General features: G+C 32.0%; 2 protein-coding genes across 4 annotated transcripts in view; both read left to right on the top strand.

The window, feature by feature from the left end:
- Nucleotides 1-341: 341 nt before the first annotated feature.
- Nucleotides 342-21,172, top strand: part of LOC131663161 (apoptosis-linked gene 2-interacting protein X 1) — a 1,103,979-nt gene continuing 1,083,148 nt past the window's right edge. For 2 of the 3 annotated variants that reach the window (XM_058933362.1, XM_058933344.1), the window contains exon 1: nucleotides 343-647. The gene's annotated coding sequence lies outside the window, so the exon portion shown is untranslated. Of the gene's footprint in view, nucleotides 648-21,172 lie in introns of all 3 variants that reach the window. The other variant, XM_058933370.1, reaches the window with a different exon arrangement.
- LOC131663603 (piggyBac transposable element-derived protein 2-like) lies at nucleotides 4,852-11,985 on the top strand. Its single transcript, XM_058934083.1, has 2 exons — nucleotides 4,852-5,029; nucleotides 11,048-11,985. The coding sequence occupies exons 1-2, from the start codon at nucleotides 4,852-4,854 to the stop codon at nucleotides 11,983-11,985; spliced, it is 1,116 nt and encodes a 371-aa protein (XP_058790066.1).

Genomic DNA, 21,172 nt, shown 5'->3' with positions numbered 1-21,172 from the left:
ATTTATTTATAAAAAATAATATACTTTTGAAATATATTATAATGAAATAAAGTCTTTGTGAAAGCGCGCAATTTTTTAAGACCTGAGAATTGAACAAATATTGATATTTCGGGAAGATATTATATCATTTGAAATTTTCATAAAAAAGAAACACTGTCATATTTGTTTTTTTTTTTTTAATGTAATGCGAGCAAATTATTTGGCCAATATAGGATACCGAGCAAATTTGATTCTATTGAAATTTTTTTTTTTATTTTGAGTATTTTCTGGGGCTGATCTAGGAGTGATCGGAATAGTTCTGTCAACACCCTAGCAGATCACGCAGACCATAGACAGAGCATAAGACGCAGCCATCCATGGACATACAGTCTCCATGGATGCAGCGCTGGCATAAAAGGAAATATGTATAATTATTATTTTTTGAATGTAAAATAAGGATTCTGAAAATTATTAAACTTGTTTACTGAGTTTAACAGAGTTAATATATATTAATTATTATAAAAAGATTTTATTATGTTAAATTGAAATCTTTCAATGACAATTGAAGTACATAAATGAAATTTAGAAAGAGATTGTTATGTATATAATTATCTTTTGGATTACTTGAACTTCGATTTTTTGAAAGTATATGATACAAATAACAATAGGTAGGTGAATTCTGTTTTTGGTAACATGAAAAATAGAATACAAATTGTGAATTTTTTGTAATTTTAATTTATATGATTACAAAAATATTTCTATTGAAGTTAAAATACATGGTTGTAGTCATGAAACTGGTTATGTCATTTTTTGAACTATACTAAATTTCATTTCATAAACATGAAGTTTGAAGAAATACAGTTTTATTATTATAAAATGAAGAAAAGTTATCGTATTTTTTATTCCTTCCAGACATTGAAAGATTAAAAGATTATATTTGTAACTAAAATGAAATAAAATTTTACCCTCACATGAGCAAGTATACAAAATATTGATATAATTTAAGCATGTGTCTGTAACAATTATAGATATCATTTTTGAACAATAAGTTTTATCTATAAATTAACATTTTATTGTTTTATTAATGTTATTTGAGTTAACAATATTTTTTCCTGTATAAAATAAATATAATTATTAAATAATACTTTTTTAAATACTCACTATAAAAAACAAATAGAATATTGTGATGATTAATTTTACTACAACTAAAACTATTTTATTGCAAACTAATCTATATATTTAATATGTATAACATATTAAAAATGTTGTGTGAATGTGTGTGTGTGTGTGTAATCTTGTATATGTGTGTGTGTGTGTGGGTATTTATGTGTGTGTGTATGTACGTATGGTATATATGTAAGTATGTACAATATTTTTTGTATAATATTCTATTTGTTTTTTAAAATGAGTATATGGAAAAGTTTTATTTATTTATTTATTTAATGATTTCATTTATTTTACATAGGTAAAAATGTCATATTCATTAAAATAACATTCAAAAAATAACACAACCTTAGTTAATGAATTTAACTTTTTGTCCAAAATGACATTCATAATAGTTAAATGACATTTTTAACTTGTATCGATATTTTGTCCATTTACTTGTGACATATGTTTACTTGTTGATATATTTTTGATATAATTTATTTAAATGATATTTGATTAATTATTTGGAGTACATTTCATATAATTTTTATATGAAATACACTTGAATAATCCAAAATATAGAATTAAAGTTAAGAAATATATAAAATAAATTGCATTAATATAAATCTAAAGTTACTTTTTTGATTTTGTTATATGGATTTTATTATGAAATCAGAATTTATGTAATATTTCTTTTAGTCATCATTTAATTAATCAGAATCACAAAAATTTCATATAATATTCTGTATATATAAAGCTTTAGAAAATCTCATACAGATTATTTATAGCATTGTTCACATTCAATTTTTTACATTTAATTTTAATTTATAGTAAAGATTCATTTGGAATAGAATATATCTATAAGGTAAAAAATATGGCATGACTTACAATTTATTTGTAGGTATGACCTCAAATTAAATTATAAAAAAGATAGAATAATTATTTCAATTATAAGCTTTTGAACTTCCAGTTCTTCAAAATGTAATGGATTGAAAATGAGTATGGAGTATCATATGAACATATGATATTCCATAGAAATTTAAAAAATAAAGTTTTAAATGTATTCATTTTTTCAACATATGTTATAATACTAAATGTTGTAAAATATGATATTTATATTAAGTATTTATATATTTATTGGTTTTTTTATTATAAATTTATTGGTTGAAACTTGTGTTTATTATTTAATTTTTCAATCTATCTTTGTCCAAGTGAAATCAATGCTATTTAGTATAAAGCTATTTAATGGATCACTGTCCAAAAGAAATAAACTTAAACAATTGTTTAAAAAAAATTTTTTTAATAAATCGTAGAAATTTTTTAACTTAATGAAACTGATTCTGTCAATTGTTTCAATAAGATAAAAAAACTCGAATATATTTATAGAATTTTTTTATCAATCTATATTTTTTTGAAAAATTTCACACTTGAATAAAATTTATTCTTTTAATCGGTTTTATGTGATACTATTTTCGAAAAATAGCGGTTCCATGCTAAATAAACATTATATCGTAAGTGTCATCAAAATGTGGAAATGGGTGCAATTGTTAGTATACAGTGTAGAAAACTACCATAAAAGTGAAATGGTTTCAAAATATAATGCTGTTAGCCTAATTAAGATAATAGACAGTTCATTTATTATTTGCCACTACCACTCTAATATTGCCGTAATCTTGAAGCTACACCCAACGTGAATTGAATCGCGACCCCCCCAGTTAGGTTGGTAGAGTGCTACTTTCAGTCCGTAACGGTGGTTTTCAGATCGGCCATAGTATAACGCTCGTTTTTAAATTGTATAATTAAAACCTAAAATCAAATAATCATGCATCTAAATTCATTGTTCGCAAACAATTAATTTTGAACCTAAAAACAAATTAGTAACGTTTTATCTTTTTATCGTATCTTAAAACGAATTTTCATTTTTGAATATTCCCGCGGTTTCTTCGTTCCGATGCAACGACGGAATTCTCATACTAACCTAACTGGGGGGGTCGCGATTCAATTCACGTTGGGTGTACAACATATGGCAGTCTAAATGAGGAAACAAGAAAATGTATTGCTCCACTTCAGGTGGATCTTTTGCCAAGTGTTTAACTTCGGGTAACCGCGCGATTATAAAAATACTTTTTGTCTTCTGCTCGCTCGTTATAGAAAAGTTATTGGTAGATTAACCCGTTTCCGCCGAAAACGCCACTCACGTTACCCTGGTATTTGAGAACTTATAACTGACGTTAAAATTGACAAAAAAATTGAAAGAGCTATATTCTGAAAGTTTAAGATCTGCTCTTTCCGATGGTGCTCATCTCAATTTTCCAAAAAATTTTTTACTATTGCAAAATGCAGTTTTAAAAAAAAATCATGATTTTTTCACTCCTTTTTTTTTTAAATCGAGTTTTCAAAAGGTTTCTCCAGTGGAATCGACCCGGAACCTCTGTAACTGGTGGAATAAATGTCTGAATATTAAGGTCTCATCGTTTTCGGATCGATTTTTTACCTGGGGAGTTTCAAAATGGCGCTTCGATTGCAAAATTTTTGTAAATATGTTTATGAATTTTTAACTCAACAACTATGGGGTTATGGAAAAATTGCCAAAGAAGAAAATGTTCTTAGAATTACTCAAAGAATGCACCTAAATTTTTTCAAAAGATTTCAAGAAAATTTTTTTATTTTTGCAAACTGTAAATTTATGCAAAATTCAAAAGTTGCTCAAAAAATCCAAAATAATTCCCACGTATTCTACAGTTTATTCTAAGAATATTTTATTCTTATAAATTTTTTTGTATGTGCATTTCTTGTGAAAATTTTCCCATTAGTATCAATGTGGTATCAAAGTGCATATTTCGCCTGTTCGCCGTAAAATGCATTTTTTTACGTTGCCCAACTATCACCATCGTGGAGGTCGACGAATATAGATAGTCTCTTTTTTTTTACATTTTAGTTATTTTTATATTTTTTTTGTATTTTTGTTTTTTTTTTTTTTAATTATTTATGATTACTTTAGAGAAAAAACTTATTTCGCTTGATGCAAAAGAGGAAAACAGTGCAAGCAATAGTACTTGTCGCAATCAATGCAAAATCTGCTAGTTCGTTGACGACACTCCTTGTAGTTACATACTGCTCTAGTTCTAGTTTCATACTGATGAGATTGGAAATCGTCCAATTTAGAATTGGATAAATACACTCTACTGATTTCTTTACATAAATATTTTGTTGTAACATGTTTAGTTTTGTCGGTATTGCAAATGTTCCAAAGTGTTAAAACATTTGTAACTGAAGCTTGAAGGATACGCGAGAAAATTTTGAATGTCCATTTTTTTGAGCTAATACTTGGGCAAGCTTTTTTACATAGAAAATCGTGCAAGTCTACGCCTCCCATAAATTTGTTGTACAGTGAGAAGGCAAAAGGAAATCCTATTTCTATTCTATCTTTAGCAGTTCATGAATACCTTTTTATTGGTTTTATAGGTGTAACACCAACTGCTGTAGATAAAACAGATACTTCTTTGGAGTCAATTACAGTAATAAAGTTCATACCACTGTTTGTGTCATGATCCACTTTGAATGTTCCTCGCGGAGCTTTTTTTTCAAAAGTATGCTTTACTTTCACTCTATCCTTGCGTACAGTTCCTGTCGATCGCAATCCATATTTGCCCAAGTGTACAATTAAATCAGGACTAGTGAAATAATTATCGAAATAGAGGTGATAGTCTAAGCTTTCTTTTTGAAATGCCAAGTAAAAGAGGATTGATCATTTGTACAACTACTCTGGATCCAAGTGGACATGATGCTAAATTTATTCCAATGCTAGTATCATTTTTACCACAGCAAATGTCCATATTGAACAAATACCCATTTGCTCCACACAATTCCCAGAGCTTTAGTCCATATCTGTCAGGCTTGCAAGGTAAATATTGTTTTAGGCAAGTACGTCCAAAAAATCTGACCATCATTCCATCTACAGAAAGAGCTGTCATAAAAAAGCCAAATTGTTGAATATTTGTTTTGAATAGATTTAATATTTCCCGAACTTTCCAAGCTTTGTCATGGTCATTTTTATCTTTAGGTTTAGAATATTTTATTTTTGTTTTTATTTCACAAAACCTATCACGAGTCATTGCTGAAGAAACTACAGAGCACTTCACAAGAGGGTCAGTTTCCCAATACTCCCTTAGCTCATTTCGTATGTTGTACGAAGATAGCAGTAATATTCCCACAAAAGTATTAAGTTCTTGTACGGATAAATTCAATCCATTTGCTTCGCTAGCTTCAATGATATAATTTTTTATTTCTTTAGAGAAAAAAAGTTCAAATAACTGCACAGGTGACATTGAACATATTTTTTTCTTTACAGAATCACTCAACAGTAATTCATTCTCTACATTTCTAGGGCATACTTTTTCTGAATTACACCATGAAAATTCATGATCTGGTTCTAATTTTTTTTTAACTGCTGAATAGTTATGAAAAGTAGATCTGTATGAAATGTTTGGTTTTGGGATTTCTTCATCCAAATTCTCATCATCTGACAAGGAAGGTACCCGAGGTGTACCTCACCGATTTTCTTGAAATTGTGATATGTTGTAGAACATTAAAAAATATTCGACGCGTATTTTTTTATACGTGCCCATAAGCCTATTTAAGGGGTGAAACCCACCCTTGAAGTTCACCCCTAAAAACAAATTTTTTTTAATTTCTCGAATACAATTCGTAATTTTTTACTGAATCAAAGTGGGTAACACTTGTTATTGAAAAGCACATATTTATGCATTGTTTTTAGTCATCAGACTCGTAACCCCCGTTTTTTATTAATGAAAAACTATATTTGATGACCATTTTTTTCACTATACACATTCCAAAATCTGTTAAATCTTGACAAAATTAATTGTTTTATGCACAATAATCAAAAATAAAGTTGACCTGTTCCGGCATTTTCAAAAACAAAATCCCTTGAGGGGGTGAGCTACCCCTAACATTTATACTATTATATTTCATTATTCCATTACGATATCATGGTATAAATCTCTTGGATACTATTAAAATTGTTAAGTAGTTGATGTAGTTTGAAATTTTCTGAAATCAGCCCTTACAAATGAATTCATCCCTAAAACTCAATCTCAAGTATTATTTTTTCATTACTTGAAAATACCCTAGGACTATTCAGTGGCGTATAACGTGTAATAATATTAGTTCACATCCTTGGTATTGAATTAGAATTCTTCACCCCACTAATGTATCAACCCCTATTTTTCAATAAAAAATGACACCCTTTTCCATATGAAAATACTAGTTTCTTGAGTTTGACGAAAAAAATTTTGGCAGTATGCACAATATTCAAATACGAAATCGACTGTTCTCACCTTAATAAAAATAACCTATAATAAGGGGTGTACCAGCCCCACAGGAGATATTGTCGTATCTCTATGATTTTATTCTTTTTCTATGGGACTTTCAAAAGTAATAAAAAATTAATGATTCAAAGCAAGAAGAACTAACTAATTATCGAATAAATGCATACGAAGAATAAACGTATAAACGCTTGGAAAACAAATTAAGAGAAGTGAACAGCTTAAAATAACAAGATAAGATTAAATTTATCATTTTCTTGTTGTTGTTGTCGAGATCGGACGGTGGGAAAAACCTCAACGGTTAAATTATCGTCTTGCTATGTTTTGGATAGATAAGACCTTTTTCGACTATGCGATCACACTCTTGAACTCACAATCAGCTCGCCAAAACAACACTCGAATACTCGATATTACCTCTCATCATCAGTCTTTAGTCAGAGCTTCATCGAGCTCGTTTGAATCAGTATATTAATTGTGAGTGCAGTGTTTGTTGAATTTACAAGAAATTACATTGGAATCCAATAAATGTGCAACCAAATTTCAAACTTCAAATTTCATCAAAGTATAACATAGTATTTTGGAATTCGTACATATTAATTCTACCATATAATTTTTGGTCAATACTTATTTCCTGATTGTAAGTAAAATTTCCTTTTGCGTAAAATTTCTTAACGCGGTAATTGATAGATATTGTATACATGCCCTCGCCATTTTTCAAAAAACGCACAGAAATTGAAAGTACTCTATTTTACAGCTCTTTACAAGCCCTATCTAAAGAAACCAGAAAAAATTATTTTCATCATTTTTTTTACTCTACATTTTTGAATTAAATATTTTTCCGAAGAAAAAAGCTCAAAAATTTTCATACTCACATCGTATTTGACGAAAATAATTTTTTAATTAGTGATTTAGATATAGCTTATAAAGAGTTATAAAATGCAATACTTCATATTTTTATGTGGTCTTTTTCCAGAATTGGTGAGGGATCAAAGATGGACAAGAAATTTTGGAATTGTCAATATTCAATTATCGTTTGAAGAAATTAGAAATGAAATTGATACGTAATTTTCAGTGTAATGTTGATTTAAATGATATTAAAAATTATTGCCTGGCTTTGTAAAAAAATATTCAAATTAATGCGCTTCGGATTTCATCATATAAAAAACAAATAATAATTATTATTTCTAGGTATTGGAAAAATGACTATGAATCCTATAAATGTTATACAATTATTATTATTATCTTTTCAAGCTATGAATATACAAGAAAGTCCCATTACTAAAGATGAAATTGCTTTGAAGGATAATATAGAAAAACTATTACTTGATTGTATAAATAACTTTGAGGATCCAGAATTCATTGTGGAATCTACATTAGCTTTTCAAGAACCATTTAAGGATACTGAAATGCATATTGTTGAAGATATTGATAAAATCTGGTCAGCAGATGTTGATGAACACTTACTAGTATGTAAAGCGGATACAGAAGATCTATCTTGGGATTACAAACGAAAAGCTGTGGACTATTGGAGAAGCGGAGTTACGAAAAATCTCGCTCTGCAAACCGTGCACCATAGATTTCGAAAAGTCCAATCAATTACACAGTTGAAACGATGGGCGCATACTTTGAATAAAGGAGGCACTTATAAAGAAAAAATTGGAAGAATCAATAAATTTGTATTAGATAATTTTCAGTCGGCTTCCGATGCCGGTTATATAATTCACGATAGAGATTTACAAAAATGGGCATTACAAGCTCAGAAAATCGTTGGACATGAAGATATAAGGTTTAAAGCGTCACGTCATTGGCTACAAAATTTTAAAAAGGCTCACAGAATAGTCAGCAGAAAGATAAATAAATTCGTAACAAAAAAGACTGTTGAAGGGAGAGAATATTTACAAAAAACAGCTGATGATATTGTTTCAGATGTGAAAAAAATAATTAAAAGCAAAGGTTTGGAATCAATTTACAATTCAGATCAGAGTGGATTTCAAATTGAAATACACTCGGGAAGAACACTAGCTATTGAAGGCGAAAAGCAAATTGAATGTCTTGTAGAATCTGTAAGTTCGACGACTCACAGTTACACAATTCAACCACTCATTTCAGGTGATGGGAGACTGCTTTCCCCATTATTCATTGTTTTAAAAGAAAGTAAAGGAACCTTTGGACCGGTAGTAGAATCCAAATTATTCAAGCCATCAAATATTTACGTGATGCCTTCCGCTTCTGGCAAACTGACTTCAGGTATGATATTTATTATTGATGATTACAGTTTTTAACTTATGTCATGTGAATAAAAATGAGTTTTTTCAATGGTTACAGAACATTTCAAAACATGGCTGAAGGATGTGTATTTTCCCAATGTTGGGCATTCAAGTGTCTTATTAATTGATTCGTGGAGTGGGCATTGCCCTGATGCTGTAAAGGAAGCAGCACCTCCAAACAAAATTGTTGATGTAAAAATAATTCCAAAAGGAAACAACAGGCAAAATTCAGCCACTAGATGCTTTCGGCTTCCGAGTGTGGAAAAATTACGTCCGTCGCTTCGAGGACAGTGTAACATTAATGAATGAGGATATAGAACTTCATAAAAGAAATAACATTATAAAACTCCAATCCTTGGTACATAATCAATTGTCATCTCCTCGATACAATAACCTATTCAAATATTCATGGTATAAAAGTGGCTACGTTGAATCAAAGCCAGATAAATTTGATAACCCCGTAGATTTTAGTTTTGGTAATGATTGTAATGAGCGTTGTGAAGTTCCTGCTTGCTCTAACTCAGCAATTGTAAGATGCTCTTGGTGTAAGAAATCATTATGCTTGAAACATTGTTTTAATGATTATCATTATTGCCAGGATTATAAAAAGTAACATTAAAACTCGAAACTATTGAAATATTAAATTTAAAATTTTTTTGTACTTTGAATCATTAATTTTTTATTACTTTTGAAAGTCCCATAGAAAAAGAATAAAATCATAGAGATACGACAATATCTCCTGTGGGGCTGGTACACCCCTTATTATAGGTTATTTTTATTAAGGTGAGAATAGTCGATTTCGTATTTGAATATTGTGCATACTGCCAAAATTTTTTTCGTCAAACTCAAGAAACTAGTATTTTCATATGGAAAAGGGTGTCATTTTTTTATTGAAAAATAGGGGTTGATACATTAGTGGGGTGAAGAATTCTAATTCAATACCAAGGATGTGAACTAATATTATTACACGTTATACGCCACTGAATAGTCCTAGGGTATTTTCAAGTAATGAAAAAATAATACTTGAGATTGAGTTTTAGGGATGAATTCATTTGTAAGGGCTGATTTCAGAAAATTTCAAACTACATCAACTACTTAACAATTTTAATAGTATCCAAGAGATTTACACCATGATATCGTAATGGAATAATGAAATATAATAGTATAAATGTTAGGGGTAGCTCACCCCCTCAAGGGATTTTGTTTTTGAAAATGCCGGAACAGGTCAACTTTATTTTTGATTATTGTGCATAAAACAATTAATTTTGTCAAGATTTAACAGATTTTGGAATGTGTATAGTGAAAAAAATGGTCATCAAATATAGTTTTTCATTAATAAAAAACGGGGGTTACGAGTCTGATGACTAAAAACAATGCATAAATATGTGCTTTTCAATAACAAGTGTTACCCACTTTGTTTCAGTAAAAAATTACGAATTGTATTCGAGAAATTAAAAAAAATTTGTTTTTAGGGGTGAACTTCAAGGGTGGGTTTCACCCCTTAAATAGGCTTATGGGCACGTATAAAAAAATACTCGTCGAATATTTTTTGATGTTCTACAACATATCACAATTTCAAGAAAATCGGTGAGGTACACCTCGGGTACCTTCCTTGTGAGTCATATTCTCCTTCAGAACCTGAGTTGTCTTGATCAGGTATAACCACGAACTCATCATTCTCTTCGGAATCTACATCTGAATCGTCATACTCACGAGCTGTTTCAGATTCTTTGGTTTTTGAAATTTCTGATGCTTTTCTCTTTGGCATTTTTTATTAATAATCTGTCATCTATGTATGAGAAACCTAAGGAACTATTATAGTTTCAAAAGCCCACACTTATCTTGTGAATCCAATAACAAGATAAAACGTCTGCATTAATGAAGAGAAAATGCTGCTACAAATTCTCTCACACAAATCGAGCGAAAAATTGGAAATTTCGCAAACTACCGGAAATAATACAGAATCGCTCTGTATAAGAACGCTTCATAGGTCAGACCTATTTCATAAATAATTGTTCAGTTAAAATGTAAAGAATATCGAAAGACAATCTGCAGCACATTTATATTGCATAAAAATAAAAAATCTTATTTCAAATGTAAACGTAGTCAACTGACTTGGATTTAGTTATCTCGGGAACAAGAAACAAAAACTTGAAATAAAGTTGATTTAAAAAAATTTTTTATTCAAAAACGATTATATTTACAAAGAAATCGACAAGAATAAAATATTCTTAGAATAAACTGTAGAATACGTGGGAATTATTTTGGATTTTTTGAGCAACTTTTGAATTTGAGCAAATTTTGAAACAGCTCGTGAGTATGACGATTCAGATGTAGATTCCGAAGAGAATGATGAGTTCGTGGTTATACCTGATCCAGACAACTCAGGTTCTGAAGGAGAATATGACTCAGATGATGAGAATTTGGATGAAGAAATCCCAAAACCAAACATTTCATACAGATCTACTTTTCATAACTATTCAGCAGTTAAAAAAAAATTAGAACCAGATCATGAATTTTCATGGTGTAATTCAGAAAAAGTATGCCCTGGAAATGTAGAGAATGAATTACTGTTGAGTGATTCTGTAAAGAAAAAAATATGTTCAATGTCACCTGTGCAGTTATTTGAACTTTTTTTCTCTAAAGAAATAAAAAATTATATCATTGAAGCTAGCGAAGCAAATGGATTGAATTTATCCGTACAAGAACTTAATACTTTTGTGGGAATATTACTGCTATCTTCGTACAACATACGAAATGAGCTAAGGGAGTATTGGGAAACTGACCCTCTTGTGAAGTGCTCTGTAGTTTCTTCAGCAATGACTCGTGATAGGTTTTGTGAAATAAAAACAAAAATAAAATATTCTAAACCTAAAGATAAAAATGACCATGACAAAGCTTGGAAAGTTCGGGAAATATTAAATCTATTCAAAACAAATATTCAACAATTTGGCTTTTTTATGACAGCTCTTTCTGTAGATGGAATGATGGTCAGATTTTTTGGACGTACTTGCCTAAAACAATATTTACCTTGCAAGCCTGACAGATATGGACTAAAGCTCTGGGGATTGTGTGGAGCAAATGGGTATTTGTTCAATATGGACATTTGCTGTGGTAAAAATGATACTAGCATTGGAATAAATTTAGCATCATGTCCACTTGGATCCAGAGTAGTTGTACAAATGATCAATCCTTTTTTACTTGGTATTTCAAAAAGAAAGCTTAGACTATCACCTCTATTTCGATAATTATTTCACTAGTCCTGATTTAATTGTACACTTGGGCAAATATGGATTGCGATCGACAGGAACTGTACGCAAGGATAGAGTGAAAGTAAAGCATACTTTTGAAAAAAAAGCTCCGCGAGGAACATTCAAAGTGGATCATGACACAAACAGTGGTATGAACTTTATTACTGTAATTGACTTCAAAGAAGTATCTGTTTTATCTACAGCAGTTGGTGTTACACCTATAAAACCAATAAAAAGGTATTCATGAACTGCTAAAGATAGAATAGAAATAGGATTTCCTTTTGCCTTCTCACTGTACAACAAATTTATGGGAGGCGTAGTCTTGTACGATTTTCTATGTAAAAAAGCTTGCCCAAGTATTAGCTCAAAAAAATGGACATTCAAAATTTTCTCGCGTATCCTTCAAGTTTCAGTTACAAATGTTTTAACACTTTGGAACATTTGCAATACCGACAAAACTAAACATGTTACAACAAAATATTTATGTAAAGAAATCAGTAGAGTGTATTTATCCAATTCTAAATTGGGCGATTTCCAATCTCATCAGTATGAAACTAGAACTAGAGCAGTATGTAACTACAAGGAGTGTCGTCAACGAACTAGCAGATTTTGCATTGATTGCGACAAGTACTATTGCTTACACTGTTTTCCTCTTTTGCATCAAGCGAAATAATTTTTTTCTCTAAAGTAATCATAAATAATTAAAAAAAAACAAAAATACAAAAAAAATATAAAAATAACTAAAATGTAAAAAAAAGACACTATCTATATTCGTCGACCTCCACGATGGTGATAGTTGGGCAACGTAAAAAAATGCATTTTACGGCGAACAGGCGAAATATGCACTTTGATACCACATTGATACTAATGGGAAAATTTTCACAAGAAATGCACATACAAAAAAATTTATAAGAATAAAATAATCTTAGAATAAACTGTAGAATACGTGGGAATTATTTTGAATTTTTTGAGCAACTTTTGAATTTTGCATAAATTTACAGTTTGCAAAAATAAAAAAATTTTTTTGAAATCTTTTGAAAAAATTTAGGTGCATTCTTTGAGTAATTCTAAGAACATTTTCTTCTTTGGCAATTTTTCCATAACCCCATAGTTGTTGAGTTAAAAATTCATAAACATATTTACAAAAATTTTGCAATCGAGGCGCCATTTTGAAACTCCCCAGGTGAAAAATCGATCCGAAAACGATGAGACCTTAATATTCAGACATTTATTCCTCCAGTTACAGAGGTTCCGGGTCGATTCCACTGGAGAAACCTTTTGAAAACTCGATTTAAAAAAAAAAGGAGTGAAAAAATCATGATTTTTTTTTTTTAAAACTGCATTTTGCAATAGTAAAAAATTTTTTAGAAAATTGAGATGGGCACCATCGGAAAGAGCAGATCTTAAACTTTCAGAATATAGCTCTTTCAATTTTTTTTGGCAATTTCAACGTCAGTTGTAAGCTCTTAAATACCAGGGTAACGTGAGTGGCGTTTTCGGCGGAAACGGGTTAAAACAAAAAAATTTGGAAGTATAACATAACATCTAGTTTCTTATAGCTTTTGATCGAATTCGATATCTAATTTTGTTTGATTACAAAAAATTATAACTTGAAAATTGCTAAAATTCGTAACTTTGATCAAGAAAAGTCTGTTTTGAATTTTCGAAAATCAATAATTTGTTTATGCTACATTATTTGATAAGGTCTTGAGAGTATATCAATTTATAGGCCTTATAAGTTGACGGCTACTTAGAATTTTGAACGTGGTGATTGCTTCAAAATTTTATTATCTTCGTTGTATCAAAGTTTCATAATGTCCTTCAGTTTATTTTCATATTACCATTCAGTCAGGAACAGAAAAATGTAATTTTTAATGTATTTTTCTATAAGACAGATTTTTCATTTTGTTTTTCAAAATTAACTTAAAAAGAAACTTCTTCGTTTACCCACTGACCAATATCCTGTATGATAGACATCAAGGTTGTTAATACAGATTTTGTTGTTGACTATGTTCACTTTACTCCATCTACGTCAACCCGCAATTTCGAGATATAAAATACGTATAAAAGTTCTTTTGATTTTTGACTAAGAATCTGAAATGTACTCGTATGCCGTATATAAAGATTTATGAATATTTTTCTTGCAAGTTTGTACGATGCTTAATAATATGCTTAATAACATAAGCCGCAAAGTTTTATTCTTTTACAACTGAGGTCATTTCTGAAGTAGTTTTTTGTGTAGAATTCGAATCCGACGTCCAAATGTTCCATCAAGTGAAGATTTCGAATAATTTTATCTTAAAAGTTTACAAAACACGTTTTTTTTGTTATATTCAGGAATTGATTAGATTGTGAGTTTCTATTCTTTTCAAAAATAACCAACACCTTCTTAAAGAAGCATCCTGATCTTTCAAAAATTATTTTCCAAATTTAAGAAACCATTTTTTTTCGAGATCTCATCATTTGAAATTTAACATTTTTGAGGTTTCATCTATTACGTCTTGGGCGTTAGCTACCCGTTAAACTTAACATTTAAGACGTAATAATATGAAATCTAGTGGGCAAGGCTCACTTATATTTTCCATATACGAGGTGTGTTCAAAAAGTAAGGTGACTTTGTATTTTTAAGAAAAAATATTTATTTATTTATGAATATTTATGTTGTCCCCTTCAAAGTAATCCCCCTCAGATACAATACACTTATGCCAATGGTTTTTCCAATCCTCAAAGCACTTCTCATACGCACTTTTCGGTATAGCCTTGAGCTCTTCCAGCGATGCAGTCTTTATCTCTTCAATCGTTGCAAATCTCCGTCCTTTCATAGCTCTCTTTAGTTTTGGGAACAAGAAAAAGTCACATGGGGCCAAATCCGGTGAATATGGTGGATGAGGCATGATTGTGGTGTTGTTTTTGGCCAAAAGATCTCTCACAAGCAAAGATGAGTAAGCAGGGGCAGTATCGTGATGCAAAAGCCATGAATTGTTTTTCCATAATTCTGGGCGTTTTCTTCGTATTGCTTCTCGCAAACGGCGCATAACTTCAAGATAATACTGTTTATTGACCGTACGTCCATATGGTAAGAACTCCTGATGCACCACGCCATGGTAATCGAAGAAAACAGTGAGCAAAACTTTGACATTTGATCGAACTTGGCGTGCTTTTTTCGGTCTTGGCTCATCTGGGCTCTTCCATTGGGACGATTGGACTTTGGTTTCGATATCATAACCATATACCCATGATTCGTCACTAGTTATTACCCTTTTGAGTAAATCTGGGTCGTCGTTGACGTCATTCAACAGTTCTTGAGCGATGCTCATGCGAGGGTTCTTTTGGTCAAAATTTAGCAATTTCGGAACAAACTTCGCTGACACACGTCTCATGCCCAAAACGTTAGAAAAAATTTCATGGCACGAGCCAAGCGATATACCAACATCCTCAGCAACTTCTCTGATAGTGATTCGACGATTTCCCAGAACAATTTTCTTCACTGCTTGAACGTTTTCATCAGTTGTTGACGTGCTTGGGCGTCCAGAGTGAGGCTCGTCATTGGCATTTTCCCGGCCATCTTGAAAGAGTTTGTACCACTTGAAACATTTTTTTTTCTCAGAACAGTTTCACCGTATGCCACCGTCAACATTTCAAGTGTTTCGGAGCACTTTATTTTATTTTTTACACAAAATTTAATGCAAATCCTTTGATCCATATTTTTCGATAGCAAGAAATCGCCGAGCACGCAAAACACTTATAACCTTTACGCCTCTTACAACCAAACAAAAAATGCTATACACTTGAAACTTGGTACAGATGTTCGGGAAGAGTGTACCAACATAACAAAACAAAAAAATCGATAATCGAAAGTACGTTGCCCGTGAAATTTGAAGTCACCTTACTTTTTAAACACACCTCGTATATTTTATATATGGTATAAAAGTATGAACAAAACAAAGCAGAGAAATGAATGAATGAGTGTTATAATACATGCAATATTATCGTATATGTATCGTAGATCATAAAATGTAGAAAATGATTAACTGAATATTTCTTAACCAAGTAGTGTTTATTTAAAATTTAACAAAATGTGTTACACACGTTAGAGCTGCAGTTACCAAATATACCAGATTATTTTATTTTATTCTATGATTTTTCGATTGATAATTCTGAATTAAACGTCAGAATTACTCAAGAACCTTGAATTTTTTAGATAGCATAACTCAAAATTGCAAAATATAATATTCTTGATCCGACAATAACTTATTTTTACGGAGGCGCCTATAGGACCGGACAGGCAATGATATCAGAATCTGAAATAGCGATTTTCTTGAACCACGACCCTCTAGGGTTATACGTACTAGTGTACGTAACAGTACTATTAGTTGTATGTAACAGTGACCTCAAACCCTTAAATCCTCATTTCCCTGACTCTCGAACGCTAACGAGCAAGATTTGTGACTCTAGATATTTTGTAAATCTGTTAACTTAATCCTCGAATCCTGTAACCTGCAAGGTTTGTAACCCCAAAACCTCTAAAATTAATATCCTTAACTCTTCAACTCTGTGACCTGTGAGTCTATAACTTGAGCCCCATACACCCTAATTTCCTTATACCTCAAACCCTGTAACCTGCTAGGTTTATAACCCAACATTCTTCATTCTCGCACTGTTTAACCTGCCAGTTTCAAACTACAGAATTGAGTAATCCAATAAACCAACAATTTTCATACTTTCATTTTCTCAACTCATGAACTATGTGATCTATGAGATGATTATTACTTTCGAAGCCCAGAATCTGGATTTGTTCAAATGTTATAGTAAAATTCTGTTATTTTGTGCAGCTCCACCAATTAGCCGTTCTTAATCAATTGTTCTCACAACTTTGCTTCGAGCATGTTTTCTTCAGTTTTTCCAATCAACCGTTTTCACGGCTATTGTTCTGGTGATAATTTACATTCGAGCATTTCTTAATCAGTCGTTTTCACAACTCTGCTTGGATTATGTTTTCTCCAGTTTTTTGATTCAACCTTTTTCACAGCTAACCTCCTTTTTTTAAAAAAATACAAGTTTATTTAAATTTACATTTTATATAAAGCTAAATATTAAAATATTTATTTACTTCTACTATGCTTTCCCACAAGTGTTTGACTATTCCTAACAAAGTTTGCTATATTTGCTGTTATTTCATATTTGATAAACAAATTATCACTATCAATAGAACTATCACGAGTCATTATAAGAATTATAAGGGTTGGGCTCCACATACTGTCTCCGCATTGCATGTTGTGGAATTGAAACGTTGAAACACTGTCACGAAAAAGGTAATAGCTTTTCAAGGTACTCATAATTTGGTGTAATCCTACCAGTCATGATAACTGTTATTTCTGTTTGACTAACAATTTTGGTTTTAACTGTAAAACTGCTTACTACTGTGGGCAAAAAGTAAGGTGAATTTGTTTGTAAAATGAAAAATCTTTATTTATTCTTCTACATCAATGTCATCCCCTTCGAAGTAATCCCCTCCCGATAAAATACACTTATGCCAACGTTTTTTCCAATCCTCGAAACATGCCAAATAGTCCCTTTCCGGTATAGCCATCAGCGCCTTCTTCGATTCAGCTCTTATCTCCTCAATCGACTCGAAACGCGTTCCCCGGAGTGGTCTCTTGAATTTGGGGAATAGCCAGAAGTCACACGGAGCCAAATCAGGCGAATACGGTGGTTGCGGAACGACATGCGTCGAATTTTTGGCGAAATGGTCACGAAGAAGGAGTGCAGTGTGAGATGGTGCATTATCGTGATGCAAAAACCAAGAGTTGTTGGCCCATAATTCTGGTCTTTTTAGACGAATTGTTTCACGCAAACGACGCATAACGCTCAAATAATATTCCTTATTAACAGTTTGGCCGGGTGGAAGGAATTCATAGTGCACCACACCACGAAAATCGAAGAAAACTGTCATCATGACCTTGATTTTTGAACGACTTTGACGTGCTCTTTTCGGTCTGGCCTCGCCTTTAGCACGATATTCGCTTGATTGGTCGGTTGTTTCAGGGTCGTAAGTATAAATCCAAGTCTCATCTCCCGTAATCATGCATTTGAGCTTGTCCTGATAGTCAGAAAGCATTGTTTCACACACATCAACGCGGCGACTTTTTTGCAAGAAATTGAGCGTTTTCGGTACCAAACGAGATTTGACTTTTCGTAGGCCCAAATGGTCTTTCAAAATTGTTTTCACAGATCCTTTTGATATTCCGATCATATCAGTAAGGTCTCTAACAGTCAACCGACGATTTTCGAGCACTAATTCCTTCACTTTATTGACGTGTTGGTCATCTGTTGACGTCGATGGTCGTCCGGAGCGCTCCAAGTCATCAACACGTTCTCGACCCTCTTTGAAGTCTTTGTACCACTTATAAACATTTTTCTGCGACATGGTAGAATCACCAAAGGCTTTCCGCAACATCCTCAACGTTTCCGCAGCCGAAATTTCATTCCGCAAACAAAATTTGATGGCACTTCTTTGCTCAATTGAATCAGACATTGTAAAAATCGAAACATGCACTCTTGGTCGTTTGGTAAACACAAGCGTAAATATATTACTGATGATGACATTGACATGAAATTTGTCCCAGATGTCATTCGCAGTCCTACCAACTCAAGAAAAAAAGAACTAGCCCGAAATGTTAAGCCCGCGAAGTTTAAATTGAAAATTCACCTTACTTTTTGCCCACAGTAGTATAAAATGGAATACGCGGATATTACAAGTGTTACAAAACCGATCCCTAACGGTTTCAATGATACGAGATACTACTACTACTAGATACTTCCTACTACTCTTCTACTTTTAGAAGAAAAGATTAACATTGATGTCAAGAATAATTCTGATTCAACTAATGATGAACTTTCTGATTCCAAGTCTATTCTTTTTACTCAGGCGACACTTAATTATTTAGTTCGAGACTAACGGATTGTTTACAGTATTACATACGCGAGTTGTTTTGTAGCGTGTCATTATGTATGGCGGATGAGTAATCACGGTATTCGAAATATGAAAGAGCGACTCTAAAAATTTGATTGCGATTCTTCGATTTCATATTTGTGATACCTAATGGTCTTTAGATTTCTTTTGTTTTGGGTACTTGGTCAGATAGCGTCACCCTTGATTCTTAGGACTTGCTTTCAAGATATAAAGCGTTGAACTACGCACGAGCCACTTATGTATACGGCGCAAATGCTGCAAAAGTGTTAGTTTTATTAAATTACAAATGCATTCGAATTTATACATACGGATATCATTTGATTGGTGTAAATAGGTGGCGTACATGTAACAAACTTTCCTGAATATGTAGAATTTAATGCAGCCGCGGAGACAGTCATATTTTCTACATTATGGAGGTGGACTTTGTTTTATTGGATTTCTGTCAATATGAAAAAAGAGATGGATACGAAAGATACAAAAAAAAAACGACGAATACGATATGTTGCACTTCAAGTATGAGATGAATTTTTGTAGGCATTGTTTAAAATTTTCTTTTTACAAAAATTCAAACGCCATCTTGAAGCTGCCATACTGAATTTCACAAAAGCGCAGATGGTTTTAGAAAGAAGATATCCTAAGCTTCAAAATGATCCATAAAACATTTTAATTGGGTGTTTTTGATCACAGAGGTGATTCAGTTGATGTGGAACGTCCTATATAAGTACAGATATATTTTGCATTACATATTTATATCATATTCGGCTAGAGTTAGGGTTAGTTCAACATGACAAATTGTAAAAGCCACCGAATTCATTTAAGCAAAATTTTTGAGCTTAATTTAATTAAGTCCTGGATATGAAGCAGGTCTCTAATTTGGTACAGTGCCCGCCTTCACAATCATCTAAAGGAGCTTGAAGATAATAATTATAGCAGAATACTGTTTGGTTGTTGGTACACCATTCCCGTACATTTCATTAGAAAAGTTACACCGCCATGTGGTTTTACATTCCTACGAGCAATGTTATTGAACTCTATCCCACGCTTTAAATTCCGAGGAGATATATACTGTTGTATAATAAAAAAACAGCTTTTTTGACGATAATTATGCAGATTATCTTTAAGCTAGCAGTACTGGTCTATTAAATTATGATTGGCCATACTCGCAAACGTTCCGTAGTCGCATAGCTTAGCGCTCTGAAACGATCAAAGAAGTATAGCGCATGTTAGTTAAAGTACTCTTTCGATATATAATATATAACATATATTATATAATTTATTATATAATATATATAGTATATTATATTAAATTATTATATAATATGAGGGGGTCAAAAAGTCTTTACAAAAAGAAGGAAAAAAAAGTTTATAATCTCCTTGAAGGTCGATGTATTTTATTAAATGGCCTTCCAGTTTTTTTAAGCCATCAGAAAAATATGATTTCTGAAAACCCTCAAAATAAGCATTTGTTTCGGCGATGACTTCTTCTTTCGACGTGAATCGTTGTCCGGCAAACCATTTTTTGAGGTTAGGAAATAAGAAAAAGTCACTGGGAGCCAAATCAGGCGAATATGGTGGATGGTCAATTAATACGAACTTTAAATCGTTAATTTTTGCCATCGAAACTGAACACGTGTGAACTCGAGCATTGTCTTGAAGAAAGAGGCATTATTTTTTGTTCAAGTGAGGACGTTTTTCTCTGATTTTTTCTTTCAGCTAACCTAATAATAACGCATAATATTGTCCAGTGATCGTCTGGTCCTTTTCCAAGTAGTCGATGTAGATGATTACATACGCATCCCAGAAAACCGTGGCCATAATCTTACCAGCTGACTTTACGGTCTTTGCCTTCTTTGGGGCTGGTTCTCCTGCGGTAATCCATTGTTTGGACTGTTCTTTGGTTTCAGGAGTGTAGTGGTGTACCCATGTTTCGTCTACAATTACGAGTCGACGCCAAAAGCCTTCCGGATTACGACATACGCGTGAAACGCAAAAGAGCCTCTGATGTGACCACGCGGGTTCGTTTGTTTTCAACAGTGAGCAAACGCGGCACCCATCTTGCTGATATTTTTTTCATCCCCAATTTTTCATGCAAAATTGAAATGATTGTACCCTTTGGTACACCTGTAGCCTCAACTAATTCTCGCAATTTTAATCTTCTATCACTCAACACCATATCGTGGATTTTGTTGACCATTTCGGGCGTACTGACTT

The sequence above is a fragment of the Phymastichus coffea genome, unplaced genomic scaffold, assembly GCF_024137745.1.
Source record: "Phymastichus coffea isolate CEN01 unplaced genomic scaffold, Cenicafe_Pcof_1.1 PCOF00002, whole genome shotgun sequence".
Lineage (NCBI taxonomy): Eukaryota > Metazoa > Arthropoda > Insecta > Hymenoptera > Eulophidae > Phymastichus > Phymastichus coffea.
Note: the sequence above shows the minus strand (reverse complement) of the source record. Positions and strands in the feature narration are given on the sequence as shown.

Bases quoted from the DNA above. Each gene is read 5' to 3' on its own strand.
- LOC131663603 (XM_058934083.1), top strand. From the start codon at position 4,852: ATGCCAAGTAAAAGAGGATTGATCATTTGTACAACTACTCTGGATCCA. The intron at 5,030-11,047 runs GTAAATATTGTT...ATTTTGAAACAG, and splicing joins ATATCTGTCAGGCTTGCAAG to CTCGTGAGTATGACGATTCA.